Here is a 19,542-nt window from a genome sequence, read left to right as displayed (position 1 = left end):
AGTCACTTGGGGGAAGGAAACCTCACGTGGGGGGGTTGCCTCCCTCACACTGGTCCTTGGGCATTTCTGTGGGGCATTTTCTTAGAAGTACCTGAGCAAACCAGTAAGCAGTGTTCCTCCTGGTACCTACTTAAGGTCCTGTTCTGCTTCCCTCAGTGATGGACTGTGAACCAGAAGTATAAGCCATAAACCCTTCCAAGTTGTTTTTGGTTATGTTTTTGTTTTTTGGTTTTTTTTTTTTTTTTTTTTTTTTTGTCATAGCAACAGAAAGCAAACTAGGAGAGGTTCTAGGAGAAGCACAGGCTCAGGCAGATGGCTGGGGTAGTGGAATGCATTCCTTGGTAGGGAGAAGAGCCTGAGCTGCCAGAACAGGAAGCAGTGTTGGGTAAAAAATGTGAGTGTAGGGTATGAAACGCCTCCACGGACAAGTAGAAGAACTTGGGGCCAGTGCACTCCGGGGTTGGACCTGCTTGCCCTGTCTCCTGGCAGGAGGTGGAGTGAGAGCACGGACAGGGACAAATAGGAAAAACGGGCTTGATGGGATGACAATGACTGAGGGTGATGACATAGCCCTGCTAAGGTGCCTCCGGTTTTCAGACTCTTGCCCGGTGTGGTGAAAGTAGATCAAAATGAAAAACAGAAACAGGCTGAATGTCACGGGGGCAGCAGGAGTTTAAAAGGAAGCCCCTCTCTTAACAACAAAAAAAACAAAAATTCAACCCAACATGTGTGATATAGGAAAAACTGTACCACGTTGGATTTGATTAAAAAATAAGTGTAGTATTGAACCAGGTCCCACAGGACTGGAGTTACAGACAGTTGTGAGCTACCATGTGGGTGCTGGGAATTGAACCCAGGTCCTCCAGAAGAGCAGCCAGTGCTCTTAACCACTGAGCAATTTCTCCAGCCCCCTTGGCAGCTTTCCTATTGTGAAAAGGGATACAGAAAGTCTTTGCACATACAGATTGACACTAAAAATGTGTCTTTCTCTTCTGTTTGCTTGTTTTAAAGAGGCCTTCCATCACTCAGCAGTTAGAGGTAAGGACTCTCAAAAGTTTTGGTCATCGTCCCTGGCAGCTCAAAACAAAAAGGAACAGTTATTGTCATCTTCAGATCCTGTGCGTTTTGAAGTGGACACGTCCATGAAAATTTAGAAAGTATGTCAGAGTCGGCAACAATAGATGTCAATGGTCCTTCTGCAGATGTCTCCTACACAGACTCACCCTCCTGTTTAGAAGCCAGCTCCATCGCGGCAGACTTGCCTCAGGTGTGCACTCTACAGTAGTAAGTTTAAGGAGATAACCCAGACTGCTCTCATACGAACATTTTTTTTCAAAGTTATGAGGGATAGTAAAAGATCTCCAGTGTACACAGAAGGAAGGGGCATGTAGGGACTGGTTTTCTTAATGTGCAAAGGGTGAAAGATTTTTAGGATTCTATGCTCAAACAGTTCCTTTCTGTTCATGACGTTGTAGGCATGCAGCTCGGGACATGGCTATAGCACAGTCACAGATGGGCTAAGAGCTGAAACAAGGACATGCCTCTTATTCTAGTGCATTTCTACTGTGTTTGTCTGAAAATGACCAGCTGTCATGCGTGGCATTGACAGCATCCACCCTGTATTTTCATGAGAACTCCTAGTGTTCTTTCTCATGAAATAAGAGATCATGATGTCTCAAGATCATCAAGAATGTTGTTTTGTAGCTGTTAGCAAGAGTATAGGAAGATAGTAGAAATGTGTTAAGTTGTGCTATATTAAGGTTTTTTTTTTTTTAAGGAAAAAAAAAAAGGACAAATAATGAAAAATTCATGTGGTCCAGAGTATAAACTGGTGAAAGCTTCCTAAGGGCTTGTTTAATGTTAGGGATGTAAGATAAACCGTAGTTTAAAAGTCTGTCTTTAGAAAATATTTTTAAAAGATACTTGGCCGGGCGTGGTGGCACACGCCTTTAATCCCAGCACTCGGGAGGCAGAGGCAGGTGGATCGCTGTGAGTTCGAGGCCAGCCTGGTCTACAAAGCGAGTCCAGGACAGCCATGGCTAACACGGAAAGACCCTGTCTCGAAAACGCCCCCCAAAAAAAATAAATAAAAGATACTTAAATAATTATCAATAATAGCATAGTGAGACGGCTCAGCAGGCAAAAGCAATTGCCACCAAGCCTGATGACCTGACTTTGCTCTCCAGGCTAACCAGTAGAAGAGAACTGGCTCCTTGCCAGCTGCCCCGTAACCATCACATGAGTGCCTTAGCACACAGATGTCCACACTCATACACACAAAAATTACTAAATATAATTTTAAAAGAATTATCCATAAATTAATGGATTAAGCCAAGCATGGTGGTGCATGCCTTTAATCCTAGTACTCAGGAGGCAGAGGCAGGTGGATCGCTGTGAGTTCAAGGCCAACCTGGTCTACAAAGTGAGTCCAGGACATCCAAGGCTACATAGAGAAACCCTGTCTCAAAAAAACAAAAACAAACAAACAAACAAAAATTAATGGATTAAAAGAATCCATAAATTAAAAAGATTTATCCATAGAATGCATTTCTAATTGGATTAGAAACAATTTTTTGAGTGGGGGATAGTTGTTATGAAATACAGTAGATAAATTATTTTATATGCCTTATATGCTGAAAATATATACTTGCTGACAGAGAAGTAGTCACACCGGCCAGGAGTGGTGGTACATAACCTGTAATTCTACCATCATAGGTGTGGACTCAGGAGGACCTTAAATTTGAAGTCAGCCTGGGGTACATAGCAAAGCCCTGTCTCAATAAAATACTTTTAAAGATCTATTTTATTATGTATGTGTACGTGTCTGTGTGCAAGTATAATGCCCCATGGAGGCCAGAAAAGGACACCGGGTCCCCTGGAACTGGAGTTAAAAGTAGCTGTGAGCTGGCCAGTGTGGGGTAGTAGGAACCGAACTTGGATCCTCTCGGAGAGCAGCAAGCACTCTTAACCAGTTACTAAGGCATCTTTCCAGCCCTTCGGTTTTTTTTTTGTTGTTGTTGTTTTTTTTAAAGGAAAAGAAACAGAAAAATAGTCACGTTGGTTTTTCAATGTACTAGGAAGGGGCTTTTTATATAACATTTATATAATGTTCACATAATCTCTATATAATGTTCAGGATTTTTTAAAAAATTTGTTTACTTTATGTGCATGGGTCTATTGCCTGCATGTATGTCTATGCACCACGTGCATGCAACAACCATAGAAGCCAGAAGAGGACGGCTGATCCCATGGGACTGTAGTTACAGGCAGCTGTGAGCCATTCACTGTGTAGGTGCTGGGGATCAAGTCTGGGTCCTCTGGAAGAGCTGTCAATGAGCTTAACCACTGAATCATCTCCAGCTCCCAGGGTTGTTTTATATGTTTTTTCTTATATTCTTTTCCTTTGAAACAAGATCTGATTATGTAGCTCTGGCCAGCCTGGAACTCACTATGTGAATCATGCTGCCTTGGAACTTAGAGAAATCCACTTACCTCTGCCTCCTGCACTTCCAGGCTTGGAGATATATGTGTGTGTATGTGTGTGTGTGAAAAATTTGAGTCATCATCTAGTGTGAATCAGAGTCCAAGATGCTGTGGCTCTATATTTAGATAAATTAATGGTTTAAATTATATAAAGAGCTATCCTGAGCATCTTATTTGTTATGATAAACTTGTGGACCATGGGAACAAAATAAATGTTTAGTTGAGAATAGTAAGATCAGGACTTTACACTGAGTACTGCTCTTGCAGAGGACCTGAGTCCTGTCTTTGGCATTCTGGCAGCTCACAATTGCCTGGTGATTCAGATCAAGATGCCCCTGCTAGCCTCCTCAGGCACTGCACTCATGTGGACAGCGCCCCCTATCCACCCCACCCCACATATATACATAATTTAAAGAATATAAATATCTGAGCATGATGGCCCACGCCTTTAATCCCAGCACTCTGGAGGCAGAAGCGGGTGGATCCCTGTGAGTTTAAGGCCAGCCAGAGCTACGTTGTGAGACTCTGTCTCAAAGAGACTGGAAAGATGTCTCAGCTATTAAGAGATGCTGTTCTAGAGGCCCTGGGTTCAATTCCTAACAGCCACATGGTGGCTCATAACCATTTGTAACCAGTTTCAGGAGTTCCACCACCACCTGCTGGTGTTCACAGGCACTGAACTCTCATGAGAGACGCAGACACTCATCTGGGCAAAAGACCCATACACACAAAGTTTAAGAAGAAAAGGAATTTTAAAAAGAATAATAATACAAGAGAAAACTGGAGTTCAAAACTATTAGTGAAACTTTGTGATAATCAAGATCCCAAGAGGACAGTGTGAAATACAACATGGAGATGTGACAGTGGTCCTGTTTGGTTCTTAGCAATTTTGAGTAAACTTGGAGGAATGGTCCAAGTAACAAGCTATTATAAGTTGCAGCTCAGGTTTTAATTGTACATGGGGCAACTCTGAAAAAGTATTATTGAATAGAGGTTGACAGCAGTAAGAGACTTTCTTTAAGACACTATATAGTCTTTGGCTTTTTGAGACAGATTTTCACTCCATTGCTCACTGCCTGCTTCTATGTAGTAAGGCATTCACATATTGGAGATACTATTTATGATAAGTCCAAGTTTTTTCCTAAAAAAAATTCACTATGTTATCTTATTTTAATGCTAATTTAATATTCACTTTTATCTTATATAACATTAAGAGTACTAGAGAACAAGGCCTACGCATGTTTATAAATTATTTAGTACAATTGGGTGTCATCTCATTACTAGAACTCTTATCTTCAATGGAAACAAAACAAACAAAACAATAACAACAATAAAAACCCAACCCCTACTCTAGTTCTGTTTAGATAAGATTTAATAAACATTAAAGAATTGTCTGAGCAGAGGCTGGCAAGGTAGCTCAGCAGATAAAGAGGCTGCTGCCCAAGCCTGGTGACCTGGGCTCAGTTCCCCAAGGCCCAGGTAAAAAGCCACATTTGCTGGTGCCACATGCACATCTGGAATCCCAGCACCCCTGCTGGGAGATGGGAAGCCGAGGCAGGAGAATTGCCCAGAATCTCACAGTCTGGGTAACCTAGGGGACTCACCTGGCAGAAAAAGCAGGAGCGATCCTTACTCAAAAACAAGGTGGGAGGAAGGAATCAGCTTCCCAAAGTTGTCCTCTGACCTCCATACTCCCCATGGTATGTGTATGCCTCCCCAAAGGATATAACAGATAAAAATGATCACCGGGCTGGGTGAGATTGCTTACGGGTATGCCCCAGCACTGGAGAGCACGAGGTAGGAGAATGACTGCGTGTTGAAGGCTAGGGTCTACATGGTGATTTTCAGGAAAGTCTGAAAGTACTATTTAGTGAAACCCTGTCTCTGAAAGCCCCCTGCCTAGCGTGAGCAACAAGAGACATGAACAGTCTCATATGGCCCTGTGATTAGAGATACATAATATCACTTTAAAAATACTAAGTAACAGGCTACTTGTCATTTAATGTGACTCTTCTAACAGTGATTTACAGACAGAACTTAATATGCAGTGGGAAAATGTAGTACATGCATGTTTTGCCTATGAAACAAAAAAAATTCTCATAAAAACCAACATAGCAGATTGTATACCCCTTAGAAGAAGCTGATGTTTTCATGGAGTGTTAATGATGCTTTTTACATTATTATACAGAATGAAACAAAGAATGTAAAATGGGGAAATGAGTCTGCACACACACTCTCTGAAGATATTTATAGCACACAAGACAGTTTGTTAGGCGGTAAGTATCCCTTTGCAGAAATATACAGAAAACTGTGTGTTCTGTGATAATCACAATAATATCCAGGTACTGGGTGGGACAAGCACTTTATACATGTTATTATTGTAAACCCCAGGTAATCCTATGAAATGATGGTGATTTCTTTTTCTCAAATGAAAGTACTTTTTATTTCCATTTTGCATTAAGGATCTGATTGACCAAGATTGTGGATCTTTAGTCAGTGAGCTGGGATTCAAGTCATCTCAAACACTAGAATACCACAGTGGTGGTCTGAATGAAATGACCATCATAGGCCCACAGGGAGTGGCACTATAGGAGTCCTGGCCTTGTTGGAGTAGGTGTGGCTTTGTTTAAGGAAGTGGTCACTGGTGGTGGGCTTTGAGGCCTCAAATGCTTAAGCTATGCCTAATGGCTCAGTTTTCACTTCCTGCTGTTTGCTGATCCAGATGTAGAACTCTTAGCTCCCTCTCCAGCGCCATATTGCCTGCACGCTGCCATGCTTCCCACCATGATGATAATGGACTAAACCTCTGACACTGTAAGCCAGCCCCAATTAAATGTCCTTTATAAGAGTTGCCATGGTCACCAGGCACTGGTGGCACACGCCTTTAATCTGGAGGCAGAGGCAGGCAGATCTCTGTGAGTTCGAGGCCAGCCTGGTCTACAAAGTGAGTCCAGGACAGCAAAGGCTACACAGAGAAACCCTGTCTCGAAAAAGCAAAACAAGCAAACAAACAAACAAACAAAATTCCAAACAAACAAAAGAATTAGTTATAAGCAGGTGGATCTCTGTGCATTTGAGGCCAGCCTGGTCTACAAAGCAAGTCCAGGACATCCAAGGCTACACAGAGAAAGCCAGTCTCAAAACAAAACAAAACCAAAAAACAAACAACCCAAAAAAACAAAAAACATAAAAAACCAGAAAAAAAAAAAAAAAACACCAAGAGTTAGTCATAAGACACACTAACCATATTTAACACTACAAGCCCAAACAGTACATAAAATTAATGTTTTTAATAATTATAAAGAACAGCACTTTTGTAGCCGGGTGGCGGTGGTGCATGCCTTTCATCCCAGCACTCGGGAGGCAGAGGCAGGCGGATTGCTGTGAGTTCAAGGCCAGCCTGGTCTACAAAGCGAGTCCAGGACAGTCCAGGCCACACAGAGAAATCCTGTCTCAAAAAACAAAAACAAAAACAAACAAACAAAAAACCACCACCAACAACAAAATAAAAAATAGAAAATAAATAGTACTTTTAACAAAAGAAAAAAGACACACCTTTTATAGACTTTAGTATACACAGGTATAAGAAACACAAGTCGCGTAAGGGTTAGAATGGAAAGCAAGGGCTAGTGAGGCGGCTCGGTGGATGAAGGTGCTTTGCTACGCAAGCTTAGTGCTGTGAGTTCACTCCTGAAGACTCACATCAAAAAGAAAGAAGAGAATGAATTCCACAGCGTTGTCCTCCAACCTCACTCATGTGTCATGTGGCATTCCTTCCTGCATATACAGTACACATACACAATAGTAATAAGTTCTTAATTAAATATGAGATTCTTTGTAAACATGATTTTTCTAAATTGGACATTGATAAGACCTTACAAACTCCTTGAACCAATATAAAAGTTTAGAAGAATTGATTGATCAATTGTACTAACAGTAATTTCTTTTCAAAATAAATTTTTAGGTCTAGAGAGATAGCTCAGCAATTAAGAGCACTTACTGCTCTTCCAGAGGACTTGGGTTTGGTTCATAGCAAGCACATCAGGGTTCACAACTGCCAGTAACTCCTGTTCTAGGAGATTCAACACTTTCTTGTGGTATCCATAGGCACCTGTATGCACACACATACCCATAAATGAAACATAAATAAAATCTTAAAATTCTTAACTATTGGGGGCTGGAGAGATGGCTCAGAGATTAAGAGCAAGAGCTGCTCTTCCAAAGGTCCTAAGTTCAATTCCCAGTAACCACATGGTGGCTCACAACCATCTATAATGAAATCTGGTGCCCTCTTCTGGCATTCAGGCACAAATGCAGGCAGAACACTGTATACATAATAAATAAATCTTTTTTTTTTTTCCCGAGACAGGGTTTCTCTGTGTAGCCTTGACTGTCCTAGACTCACTTTGTAGACCAGGCTGGCCTCAAACTCACAGAGATCCACCATCCTCTGCCTCCCGAGTGCAGGGATCAAAGCTTTAAAGGCGTGTGCCACCATGCCAATCTTAAAATAAAAATATTTTAAATGCCTTCATGACAGTAGGAAAGAAAAATGTTTTTGACACTTAAACATAAACCATAATTGATACATTTAACATTATCAAAATTAGAAACTAGAAGCTGAAGAGATGACTGAGAGGTTAAGAGCACTGGCTGCTCTTCCAGAGGTCCTGAGTTCAATTCCTAGCAACCACATGGTGGCTCACAACCATCTATAATGAGATCTGGTGCCCTATTCTGTTGTGTACATACAAGCAGAACACTGTATACATAATAAATAAAACAAATCATTTTAAAAATTAGAAACTAATATGTGATCAAAGTGTAATCAACCAGGTAGAAAGAGACCACAGAGAAGATATCCACAGCGTATATAGCTAGCAGTAGATTGACATCCCAAAGTAAGGAATCTCAACAGGAAAAAGAACGCAAACTCAATAGAAACTCTAGACAGTATGTGTCTCCTCTAGGGGTGACATAACTAAGGCCAGGTGTGTGCTTTGCACATCAGGAGCTGCTTCTCTGATTGTCCTGGAGGCCCCATGCTCAGGTTCAACAAGCTGGAAGAGTCCCTTTGTCCTCAAGTCTCTCCCCTGAAGGACAATGTGTGTGTGTGTGTGTGTGTGTGTGTGTGTGTGTGTGTGTGTGTGTGTGTGTCTGTGTGTGTGTGTCTGTGTGTCCAGTTCTAGGCCAGTCAAGATTTACACAGTGAGACTCTGTCTCAAAAAACATGAATAAATAAATGAACAAAATCAGCCCTAACAAAAGCCACTTAAAGGAGAAAGGGTTTACTTAGAGCACAGTTCAAAGTCTAGTAGGAAGCTGAAAGCAGCGGAAATGTAAGGCAGACATTGCATTGCATCTGCAGTCAGGAGAGCAATACATGCTTTCTGCTTGGTGCTCAGTGTGTTCTCATCACAACACACAGCCTAAGATATTTTTTTACATAGCCGGGCGTGGTGGCACATGCCTGTAATCCCAGCACTCGGAGTCAGAGGCAGGCGGATCGCTGTGAGTTTGAGGCCAGCCTAGTCTACAAAGTGAGTCCAGGACAGCCAAGGCTAACACAGAGAGACCTTGTCTCAAAAAAGCAAAAATAAAAACAAAAAAGATATTTTTTTTACGCGTGGCATGGTGGCAGACACCTTTAATCCCAGAACTTGGGAGGCAGAGGCAGGCAGACCTCTGTGAGATCAAGGCCAGCCTGGTTCAGTACAGCTATGACTACAAGAGAAACCCTGTTGCAAAAAACAAAAACCAAACAGGTCTTTTTTTCTTTCTGTTACTGGTAGAACTGCTTAGAAGAGTGATTTTACAATATCTTTTTTTTTTTTTTTTTTTTGGTTTTTCAAGAGAGGGTTTCTCAGTATAACTGGACACCATTTGTAGACCAGGCTGGCCTCGAGCTTACCATCTGCCTCTGCCTCCCAAGTTCTGGGATCAAAGGCGTGCACCACCACACCCGGCTACAATATCTTAACAAAGCTTAAGATGAGTATTTTCTATATTCCAGCTATTCCATTTCTATATACCTTGAGATTAAACATGTGGTGTGCAAGGATGTCTCGTTAGGACAAGTTATGTAGTCAGTAAAAATGAAAAAAAAAAGTTACTTGTCAGCAGAACGAATTAGATTTATATGATCTATATGGCTGATTCTCAAAAGAAAAATCTGGAATAATATGAAAACTGGAGGGTTTTGTGTTACAGTGCTGGAGGTCAAGCCTAGTGGCTCTAACATGCTAAGTAAATTCTCCATTACTTTTAAAAACCGCCTTTTAAAGTGTGTATTTGGAAGCCAGGCACAGTGGTGCATGCCTGTAAATCTCAGCACTCTGGGAGGCAGAAGCAGGCAGATCTCTGTGAGTTCCAGGCCAGCTTGGTCTACAAAGTGAGTCCAGAATAGCCAGGACTACATAGAGAAACCCTGTCTTGGAAAAACCAAGTAAATAAATAAATAAATAAGCAAGCAAGCAAGCATTTGGAAGCATGTATCCGTGTGTAGGCCAGAGGACAGTCATAGGTGTTGGACTCAGGAAGGCTGTCTGCCCTCTTTGAGACAGGGTGTCTGTCTCATTGTTCTGAACTCCCCAGTCAGACTAGACTGGCATTCCAGTAAGCCCTACACACGCTGTTGTTCCTGCCTTCCCAGGGATAGGGTTATAAGCACATGCCATTGCATGCAACACCATACTCAGCAGTTTTATGTGGGTCCTCAGTAGTGGACTCAGGTTCTTGTGTTTGCAAGGCAAGTGTTTACCACTGAGCCACCCCTTTAGTCCTAAAAGGCTTTTTAAAAGATACAGTCATATTATTTTTGTAAAAATGGTATAGTTTGTAGTTATCATAGTTTACCTAGGATATTGTATGATATTTTGAAAGTTGAGGCTGTCTTGAATGCTGTATATAATTCAGACTTCATTTTCTAGTTCAAAGTACTTCACCATTTCAGCAACTTTTAAAAATGATATCTTACTTGAAAAGCTAGGTTTCTGAAGTTGCTGTGATTAAAAAGTAAGCACCATGTATAGGAAACAGGGATGGAGGTGGTGTCCCCTAGGATTCCAGGGTTTGAGGAACTCTGTACGGCATCCAGCAGTGCCTACCTAAGGAGTCAGTGTGATTGTTAAAGATAATACCAAGCACTGTATTTTCCTTTCAGCACATGCAGCTATTCAGAGAGCTGGCAAGTTATTAGTTATGTAGACTACATGTTGTTTTATACAGCTGGACTTGTAAAGTTAACAGAAGGAAAAGAAAACGTATTTATACCGTCTTTTATTCTACAGCTGCCTTTTCTGTCACCCTGCAGGCTGTGTGTGTGTGTCTTTGTGTGTGTGCACGCACACGCATGTGTATACTAGAGGTTGACTTTGGGTGTCTTCCTCAAATGCTCTGCACCATGCCCAGCTGGCACTGTCAACTTTTAAAAGCTAAACACATTTACATGTTTGCAATTATGTTATCCTATGCTTTAAAAATCCTTCTTCAAAGAAAAAAATACATTTTATTGTTGTTTTAATTGAAAATCCCTGATCGAGGCTGGGCATGGTGGTACACGCCTTTAATCCCAGCACTCTAGAGCCAGAGGCAGGTGGATCACTGTGAGCTCGAGGCCAGCCTGGTCTACAAAGTGAATCTAGGACAGCCAAGGCTACACAGAGAAACTCTGTCTCGAAAAGCCAAAAAATAAAAAATAAAATAAAATAAGGAAAAAAAGAAAATCCCCAATCATTCTATTTTACCAATAAAGCTCAGGAGCCAGATGTTGTAGCAGCAAACCTGCTAGCTCAGAGAGGCAGAGAAAGCAAAGAGCTGACCTTCCTACTCAGCTCACATCCCAACGGAGAAGGCCCAAAAGGCTCACCAGCTCAGCTGACAGCCCAGGAGGAAAAGGCCAAAAAACCTAAGGCCAAAGGGTTAGCAGCTCAAAACCCAAAAGCCAAAGGCCAAGGAGCTGAGGAGCTCAAGAGTAGAATCCCAATCCCAAAGAAACGCCAAAGACCCTTTTACTTCTACATGCTGTTTTAAATACACCTCAACTCAAGGTCCCTCCTACTCTTTAACCCTGTCGGCTGGTTTCTTGCTCAGTCTCTTGACCTCAGGTTAACTTTATTAAATCCTGTGTACAGAAAACTCTTGGATTAAAAGTATGTATTAGGGATCAAGCACGCCAAACAAAAGACAGGTTTTTACAGTTCACAACCTCAGGGATCACGCTGGGATCAAAGATCCTGTAACATTTTATTGTTTTGTATGTATGACTTTTTGTCCACATGTGTCTCTGTACACCAGGTCTAACAGTGCCCTCAGAGCCCAGAAGAGGGCGTCCAATTCCCTTAGCCTGGGGCTAGACAGTTGTGTGCCTTCATAAGGGTGCTAGGCATCAAACCTAAGTCAAACACGGTGCACACACCTGTAATCCTAGCACTTGGAGGTAAAAGCAGGAGGATCATAAGTTTGATGCTGTTTTGAACTAATTACTTAAGAGGGCTTATGTATTTTGTTCTTACATTTATTTGCAATCATGAATCTTGCCTCTTTTTGGCATAAGACTCTTTTCTTTCTTTAAAATCCAAGGATGCTCAAATAATTTAAATGAAAAAAATAAGAAAAAGTTACTTTGTTTGAAAATACATGTAATTATTAAAAAATTTCAACATTTATTTTTAAGTATAAGTCTAACAGTTATTGTGTAAGTTTATGTATGGTAACTCCTTGTCTTCTTTCTTTTTCAAATAAGATATCAACCTTGGTAATTATGCAGAGAGTATACAGAATCAACCAGCTAACACTAGACTTTCTTCCTTGAGACAATTTGAACCCACTTGCAAATTTCACTGGATAGAAGCATTTAATGATGACATGACATTTCAAGACCTGAGGGAGGCCTCTTCTGACTCTGAGAGGCTTGAACTGCAAAGCCAGACATACAATGATACAGCAGACATCAGCGAAAAGTCAGACCCACTTCAGGAAGACAGTCCAAAGGAAACTAGCATTTTCAACAATAAAGATCAACTTGTTCGTGAGCATGTCAGGACATCTCCTAGAAGTCTGTCTCTAAACTACTACAGAGGAGAGACACAGGCGTTGGTGGAAAAGTCATTGGTGAGAAGTGCTATTGTAGATGTCGCCTTCAACATGAGTCATCCTCAAAGCTTTCTGGGTAAAGAAAATGTCTGCAGCAGTGGTGAAAATGCATTTGATAAAGAGAACGGCTCAGATCTCCTCCACTGGAAAGCTGATGATAATGCAGAGGAGGTAAGAGTGACTGTCGGTGCCATAGAAGGCTGTGGCATGATAAAGGATGCAGGGTGCTTTAACTGAAAACACATGATCTGAGACTTCTTCAAACAGCATTAAATCATCAGATTAGTACAAGAGACACTGCTTCCATGGGGATCTGAACCAATCAGATACAAATTTTCCTGATACAGTCAGGCCATACTCAGAGATTAGCTCTACCAAATGTTTTTTTTCTAAGGATTATAACTGTCTTGAATTCCTCAATATTTATATGGCACAGTATCAACATGGGGCTTTAAGTATGACCCATTTTTATGTGAGTTGCACCAAACCAGCTTAAGAGCAGGCCTCTGAGGGAAAAGTTGAGAATGGGACATTGTACAGAGGTATTTACTAAATTACATGACAAAACAAGCTGAAGATGTTTCTATTTTGTTGGACTTCAGTCAAACAAATATTTACATGCCTTAGGTTTTACTGGTTGTGGTCACATGTTTGATATCCTAACATCAACAATGTATATCCTACGAATTCTCTAGACAACTACAGCAAAGAAGAATTATTTTTTAAATGGAAGTTTCATAAGAAAAGGTATTGCTCATCTGTCTGTGATTATGAGGTGTTTCCCCCCATTTGTTTGGAAAGAAATAGCAGTATTTGAAAGAGATCTTAGCTTACCCATGTTGATTTATAGAAACCAGCATTTCAAAGATTAATCTGGGTTTCCCAAGACTGCTTATCCCTTTTCCATTGCATTTAGTATATTTTTTTTCTCAGTAGTCAATAGGTACTCTTGAGAATCTATTGTGAGCCTGGCATGGTGGTACACTACTTTAATCCCAGCACCCAGGAGGCAGAGGCAGGCGGATCTCTCCAAGTTCAAGGCTAGCCTGGTCTACAAAGCGAGTCCAGGACAGCCAAGGCTACACAGAGAAATCCTGTCTCAAAAAAACAAAGCGAGAGGGGGGGATCTATTGTGTACTAGGACAGGCTTTGCAATGGTCACATAATGTTAAAAACAAACAAACAGCTGGTCGTGGTGATGCACGCCTTTCATCCCAGCACTCAGGAGGCAGAGGCAGGCGGATCACTGTGAGTTCGAGGCTAGCCTGGTCTACAAAGCTAGTTTAGGACAACCAAGATAACACAGAGAAACCCTGCCTCAAAAAAACCACAAAACAAACAAAAAACAAAAAAGAAAAAATGGCTCTTGTCGTCGTGAAAATAACATCCTAGCAAGGTAGGTAGATATTAACAAGTAGTCTCCCAAATCAATGTCCACTTGAATCTTAGGACTACACAGGCTGGAATGGTTGCCTCTGGTGAGGGACATCTCCAGGCAGAGAGTCTGGGGAGGTTTCCTCAAAGCAGTCTTCGGACTGAGCTCTGATGGGTGAAGAGAGGCCCATTGGGCAACCGTGGGTGATAAGCATTCCATGAACCAGGAGTGGCATCTATGGACACCCTGCACCTGAGTGGTCTATGATATTTACTAGCACATCAAGAAAGCCCAGTGTCCAGGAATCATATGCCACCAGGAGCCAGAGGCATGGCAGACCATGATGGCAGGGTGGTAGGTGAAGCCATCAAGAGCAGTTAGCGGGACCTTGGAAGCCTTGCCTAGATAACTGACTTTATCCCAGGGCAGTAGAAAGCCACTAAAAGTGCAGGGGCTCAGCATCTCTAATTTGGTACAATACTACCTCTACAGACATTTCTTATGAGGGGGGTTAATGTCATTGCAATTATGTAGTCTTTTGTTACATACACACCCACTACAAACATGTATTGTGGGCATAAAGTCAATCATGAAGTATTTCTGCCATTCTAATATTCATAAGAAGCAGCATGGGTGAAGTTATGGTCTGAATTTGGATATTATTAGAGATTTTTATTCAAAAGACCTTATAATCTATAGGGTAATTAATACATTTTTTAATTGCTTTGAAATAAAAAACACCTTATATGTGACTGGGAAGTTCACATTATGGAAGATGATGAGTCCAGATATTTTTCTTTTATCTAAATAAATATGATACACATGTCTAGCTTATGCTTACTGCTTGTGCTCTGCCCTGCTGTTTGGAGTTATACTCAGAAGTTTACTCATTCATATTTATTTTATTTATTATAACTTACAGCCTGAAGTTTCTTCAAAAGAAATACAGAATTCTGGGGAGATTTCTGAGATGTCCGTTAGTCACCAGGAGGAAGTCCCAGAAGACGGTATAGACACCGTAGCCATTACCTCCCCTTGGTCTCCCCACGGCCTCTTCAAGAGTAGACCTCAGGGCAACTACATGATGCCTGATGGGGAGCTAGGCTTTGAAAGCTTGGAGCCTCTGGAAGAGGACATGGCTTTAAACGAAGCCTTACAGAAGTTAAAACAGAGTAACAAAAAACAAGAAATGCAGATCCAAGACCTCCGTGGTAGGAATTTGCACCTAGAAAACAGAGTCAAAGAACTACAGACAAAGGCCACCAAACAGCAAGTGTTGGTAGACATCATCAATAAGCTAAAGGAGAACATCGAAGAGTTAATTGATGACAAATACAACGTGATCCTAGAGAAGAATGACATCAGCAAGAAATTTCAGGATCTGCAAGAGGCGTCGGCTAACACCAAAAAGCACCTTCAGGAATCCAAGAAAGACAAGGAGACCCTACAGCTCCAGGTTAAAAAGATCAAGGTCCATTTCGTTCGTTTACAGGAAAGGTACATTGCTGAGATACAGCAGAAAAATAGATTGGTCAGTCAGTGCCTGGAGATAGAGAAGACCTTAAGCAAGAAAGACGAAGAGCTACAGAGGCTGCAGCGACACAAAGGAGAGCTGGAGAAAGCCACCAGTTCTGCTTTGGACTTGTTGAAGAGGGAGAAGGAGATCCGCGAGCAAGAGTTCTTGTCTTTTCAGGAGGAGTCCCAGAGGCGGGAAAAGGAAAACCTAAAAGAAAGACGGAAATTGAAGTCAAGAGTTGAGAAGCTGGCCACTCAAGTGAAGAGCTTACTGCTCACCTGTGAGAGTGAGAGGGCAAAAACCGCAAAGCTCCAGCAGCAGGTAGACGAGCTGAAGCAGGAGAGCGCAGAGCTCCAGCAGCAGGCTGCAGAGGGGGAGGCACAAACTTGCACCCCTAACTATGAGATAATTCAGTCAAAGGAGCAGGTGGAGGAAGTGATGGAGCCAGATGTCACTCAGGTATTGATGCAGATGCTGAGTGTCTAACATGATCCCCAAAGTTTCAAGTAGCCTAGTGATGGACATTTAGACTTGATACTTGGATACAGTGTTTATTTGTAGGAAGAGTTATTCTTAAAAGAAACAGAAGGGGATTTAGATAAGTTTCTACTGGTTGCTGGGCACCCACTTTACAGAACAGTAACTCTTGGCTTGTGATGATTTTAGTAAAAATAATTAACCTGAGAATTTTATGGGTACCCATGACCAATGTCTAGAAGACTCCTTTGAAAGACGATTTCTTTTTTTTTTTTTGTGAGGAGGAGGTATTTGGTTTGGTTTGGTTTGATTTTGTTTCAGGATTGTGGGTCATGTCTAATTTATTTTAGCTGGGTGCCAGAGAATATTTGAAGTGTGGTTCCAAATTCAATTTAACAATAAACAAATAAAATTACTCTTTTTCTTACAAAGTAAAATATATGCTATAGTACATATTACTTGTGAAATTATAAAGCATTGAAAACAGCATTAGAACCTTTTATTAACACATTTGGAGAAACTGCATTTTAAAAATATCATCTAAAGCTTTGTTTTGTTTGTTTGTTTTAGCAAAGTACCTAAAAGCACATCCAGGAAGGAGTAATTTTCAAAAGTTAGGGCATATTTATTTTATTTTATTTATTTTTTGTTTTGTTTTTCCGAGACAGAGTCTCTCTGTGTTAGACTTGGCTGTCCTGGGCTAGCTTTGTAGACCAGGCTGGCCTTGAACTCACAGCAATCCACCTGCCTCTGCCTCCCGAGTGCTGGGATTAAAGGCACGCGCCACCACGCCCGGCTTGTTTTTTTTTGGGGGGGGGGGCATATTTATTATATTTCTTCAAGTATGTGAATTTTAAGCAAGTTGAGTGTCTATTTTGGTTAGCTTGTTTGTTTGTGACAGGGTCTTTCTATTCAGCCCAGACTAGCCTGATACTATGCAGTGGAGGCTGGTCTTGAAATCAAGATGCTAGTGCCTGAGTGTTAGATCTGCAAGTATGAGCCACTGTGCTGCCTAGGTTAAGCAGGCTGACCTGGCAGCTGTGGTGATATGTGCTAATGGACAACTTACTGAAGAAATCAAGCCAGTTTGAGCTAGAAAATTGGACAGGTTTATTTTACTTTGAAGATTATTATTTAATTGTTTGGTTAGTTGGTTAGTTTTTAGATCGTCTTGCTATGTCGACCAGGCTGACATCCTATTTCCTGCCTCTACCTTCAAAGTAGGACATTACAGGCATGTGCCATGGGCATGGTGGCGCACGCCTTTAACCCAGCACTTGGAGGCAGAGGCAGACAGATTGCTATGAGTTCAAGGCCAGCCTGATCTACAAAGTGAGTCCAGGACAGCCAAGACTACACAGAGAAACTTTGTTTTGAAAAATAAAAACAAAACAAACAAACAAAAAACCCCAAAAAACAAAAAGCCAAACTTGGACAGAGCTGGTAAATTGCCCTAAAGGGATCATGGAGTCATTTTCACAATCATTATAAGTGTTATTTGAAAGTGAATCTAGTTTTTATTTTTTGGAAAATACTGTTGCTATCTTAGTTTTTCAAAAAGCCCAAAACAGCTGGGTGTGGCAGTACATGCCTTTAATCCCAGCAGTTGGGAGGCAGAGGCAGGTGTGTCTCTGTGAGTTCCAGTCCCACCTGATCTACAGAGTGAGTCCAGGACAGCCAAGGCTGTTACGCAGAGAAACTGTGTCTTGAAAAACCAAAACCAAAAACCAAAACTCTAAAAAGCTCTCGAAGTATTACCTAGATTAGTGATTCTCAAACTCAGACATGCGCAGGGTTTGTTGACATGCAGACTTGTTGTGCTTGAGAGCATGCAGTTCTAGCAAGATCCCAGAGAGAACAGATGATGCTCTTCCAGGGGCCACACTTTCCAGAGGGGCTGACTTTAGCAGATTAGTTCCTCCCAACCCATAGTACCTTGCCAGAATGTTTGACTATAGAAGTTTAACATGACATAGATTTTTTCCCCTTAGTTTTCTTGTTAAGAAGTCAAGTTCTAGCTAGGCAGTGGTGGCACACACCTTTAATTCTAGCACTTGAGAGGCAGAGGGAAGTGAATCTCCATGAGTTCAAGGCCAGCTTGGTCTACAGAGCAAGTTCCAGACAGCCTGGGCTATACAGAGAAACCCTGTGTAGGTTTGGGGGAGAAGAAGAAGAAAATAAGGAGGGGGGAGGAGGAGAGAAGAAGAAGAGAAGATAGAGGAAGGAGAAGATAGAAGAAAGAAGAAGGAAGAAGGAGAAGAAGGAAGAAGGAGAAGGAGAAGAAGGAAGAAGGAGAAGAAGGAAGAAGGAGAAGGAGAAGAAGGAAGAAGGAGAAGGAGAAGAAGGAAGAAGGAAGAAGGAGAAGGAGAAGGAGAAGAAGGAAGAAGGAGAAGAAGGAGAAGGAGAAGGAGAAGAAGGAAGAAAGTACTACTACTACTACTACTACACTTGTTTTGATCTTCATTCTAGGTCCTTTTTCTCAAATAGAGGTCTGAGAGCATCTGTAGTATCAAAAGTACTTTATAATATACTATTAAGATGTTACTGGTGTAGTGTAGCTATTTCTTCTGCTTTTTATATCTGTGACCTTTTTGGTAATTCAATAAAGTCATTCAGGAGCAGAGCATCAGAACTTTTGTGATAAGGGCTCCAGGAAGTATTTACTGTTCTCAGTGGAAAACAAGTGGCAATTACTGGCTATGATGGCCTTGGTCTTTGGATCTGTATCTGCTACTCCTTCCTTCTCCCTCCATCCCTCCTTCCCTCCCTAACTTACTCCCTCCTCTCTCTCCCTTCCTTTAGTGTTTTTGTTGTTGTTGTTATTATTTGTTTGTTGGGTCAGGGTTTTATTATGGAACCTAGGCTGGTTTCAGACTTATGGCAATCTTCCTGTGGCTTCTTGGATTAAAAGTATACCTTGCCTGGTGGCGCCTTTTATAGTATACAAGCTGATTAAGAAATAAGGTTGTCCCTGGAGACATGGCTCAGAGGTTAAGAGCACTGGCTGCGCTTCCAAAGGTACTGAGTTCAATTCCCAGTAATCACATGGTGGCTCACAACCATCTATAATGAGATCTGGTGCTGTCTTCTGTGCAAGGGTACATGTAGGCAGAACAGTCTATACATAATAAATAAATAAATCTTAAAAAAACAAAAACAAAAACTTTGCTGGGCATGATGGCACACGACTTTAATCCCAGTCCTCGGGAGGCAGAGGCAGGTGGATCACTATGAGTTCGAGGCCAGCCTGGTCTACAGAGAGAGTCCAGGATGGCCAAGGCTACACAGAGAAACCCTGTCTTGAAAAACCTAAACCAAAGCCAAAAAAGAAAGAAAAAATAAAGTTGTTTGGGGACTGCCAAGAAGGCTTCATGGGTGAAAGCACTTGCCATCAAGCTTGAGAACCTGGGTTTAATTACTGGTATCCACATGGTAGAAGCAAAGATCTGACTCCCTAAAATTCTTCTATGACTTCCACACGTGTTGCACACACAATGTAACAAATAAGGATATTTTACTTCATTTAACAGATATGAAGAGTATTCTTAAATGGAACAGTCAGTTTGAGAAATGATTCAGACTCTGGAACTCATGGAGT

General features: G+C 41.5%; 1 protein-coding gene across 1 annotated transcript in view; it reads left to right on the top strand.

Annotated features, from left to right (window-relative positions):
• Window positions 1–1,144: 1,144 nt before the first annotated feature.
• Window positions 1,145–19,542, top strand: part of Cage1 (cancer antigen 1) — a 36,107-nt gene continuing 17,709 nt past the window's right edge. The window contains exons 1-4 of the mRNA XM_051170179.1: window positions 1,145–1,267; window positions 5,672–5,759; window positions 12,227–12,747; window positions 14,874–15,926. Coding sequence (XP_051026136.1) covers window positions 1,160–1,267; window positions 5,672–5,759; window positions 12,227–12,747; window positions 14,874–15,926 — 1,770 coding nt within the window. The 5' untranslated portion in view covers window positions 1,145–1,159. The remainder of the gene's footprint in view (window positions 1,268–5,671; window positions 5,760–12,226; window positions 12,748–14,873; window positions 15,927–19,542) is intronic.

This window comes from Acomys russatus, chromosome 3 (genome assembly GCF_903995435.1).
Source record: "Acomys russatus chromosome 3, mAcoRus1.1, whole genome shotgun sequence".
Lineage (NCBI taxonomy): Eukaryota > Metazoa > Chordata > Mammalia > Rodentia > Muridae > Acomys > Acomys russatus.
The sequence above is the reverse complement of the archived record's forward strand: the minus strand, read 5'-3'. Positions and strand labels throughout refer to the sequence as shown.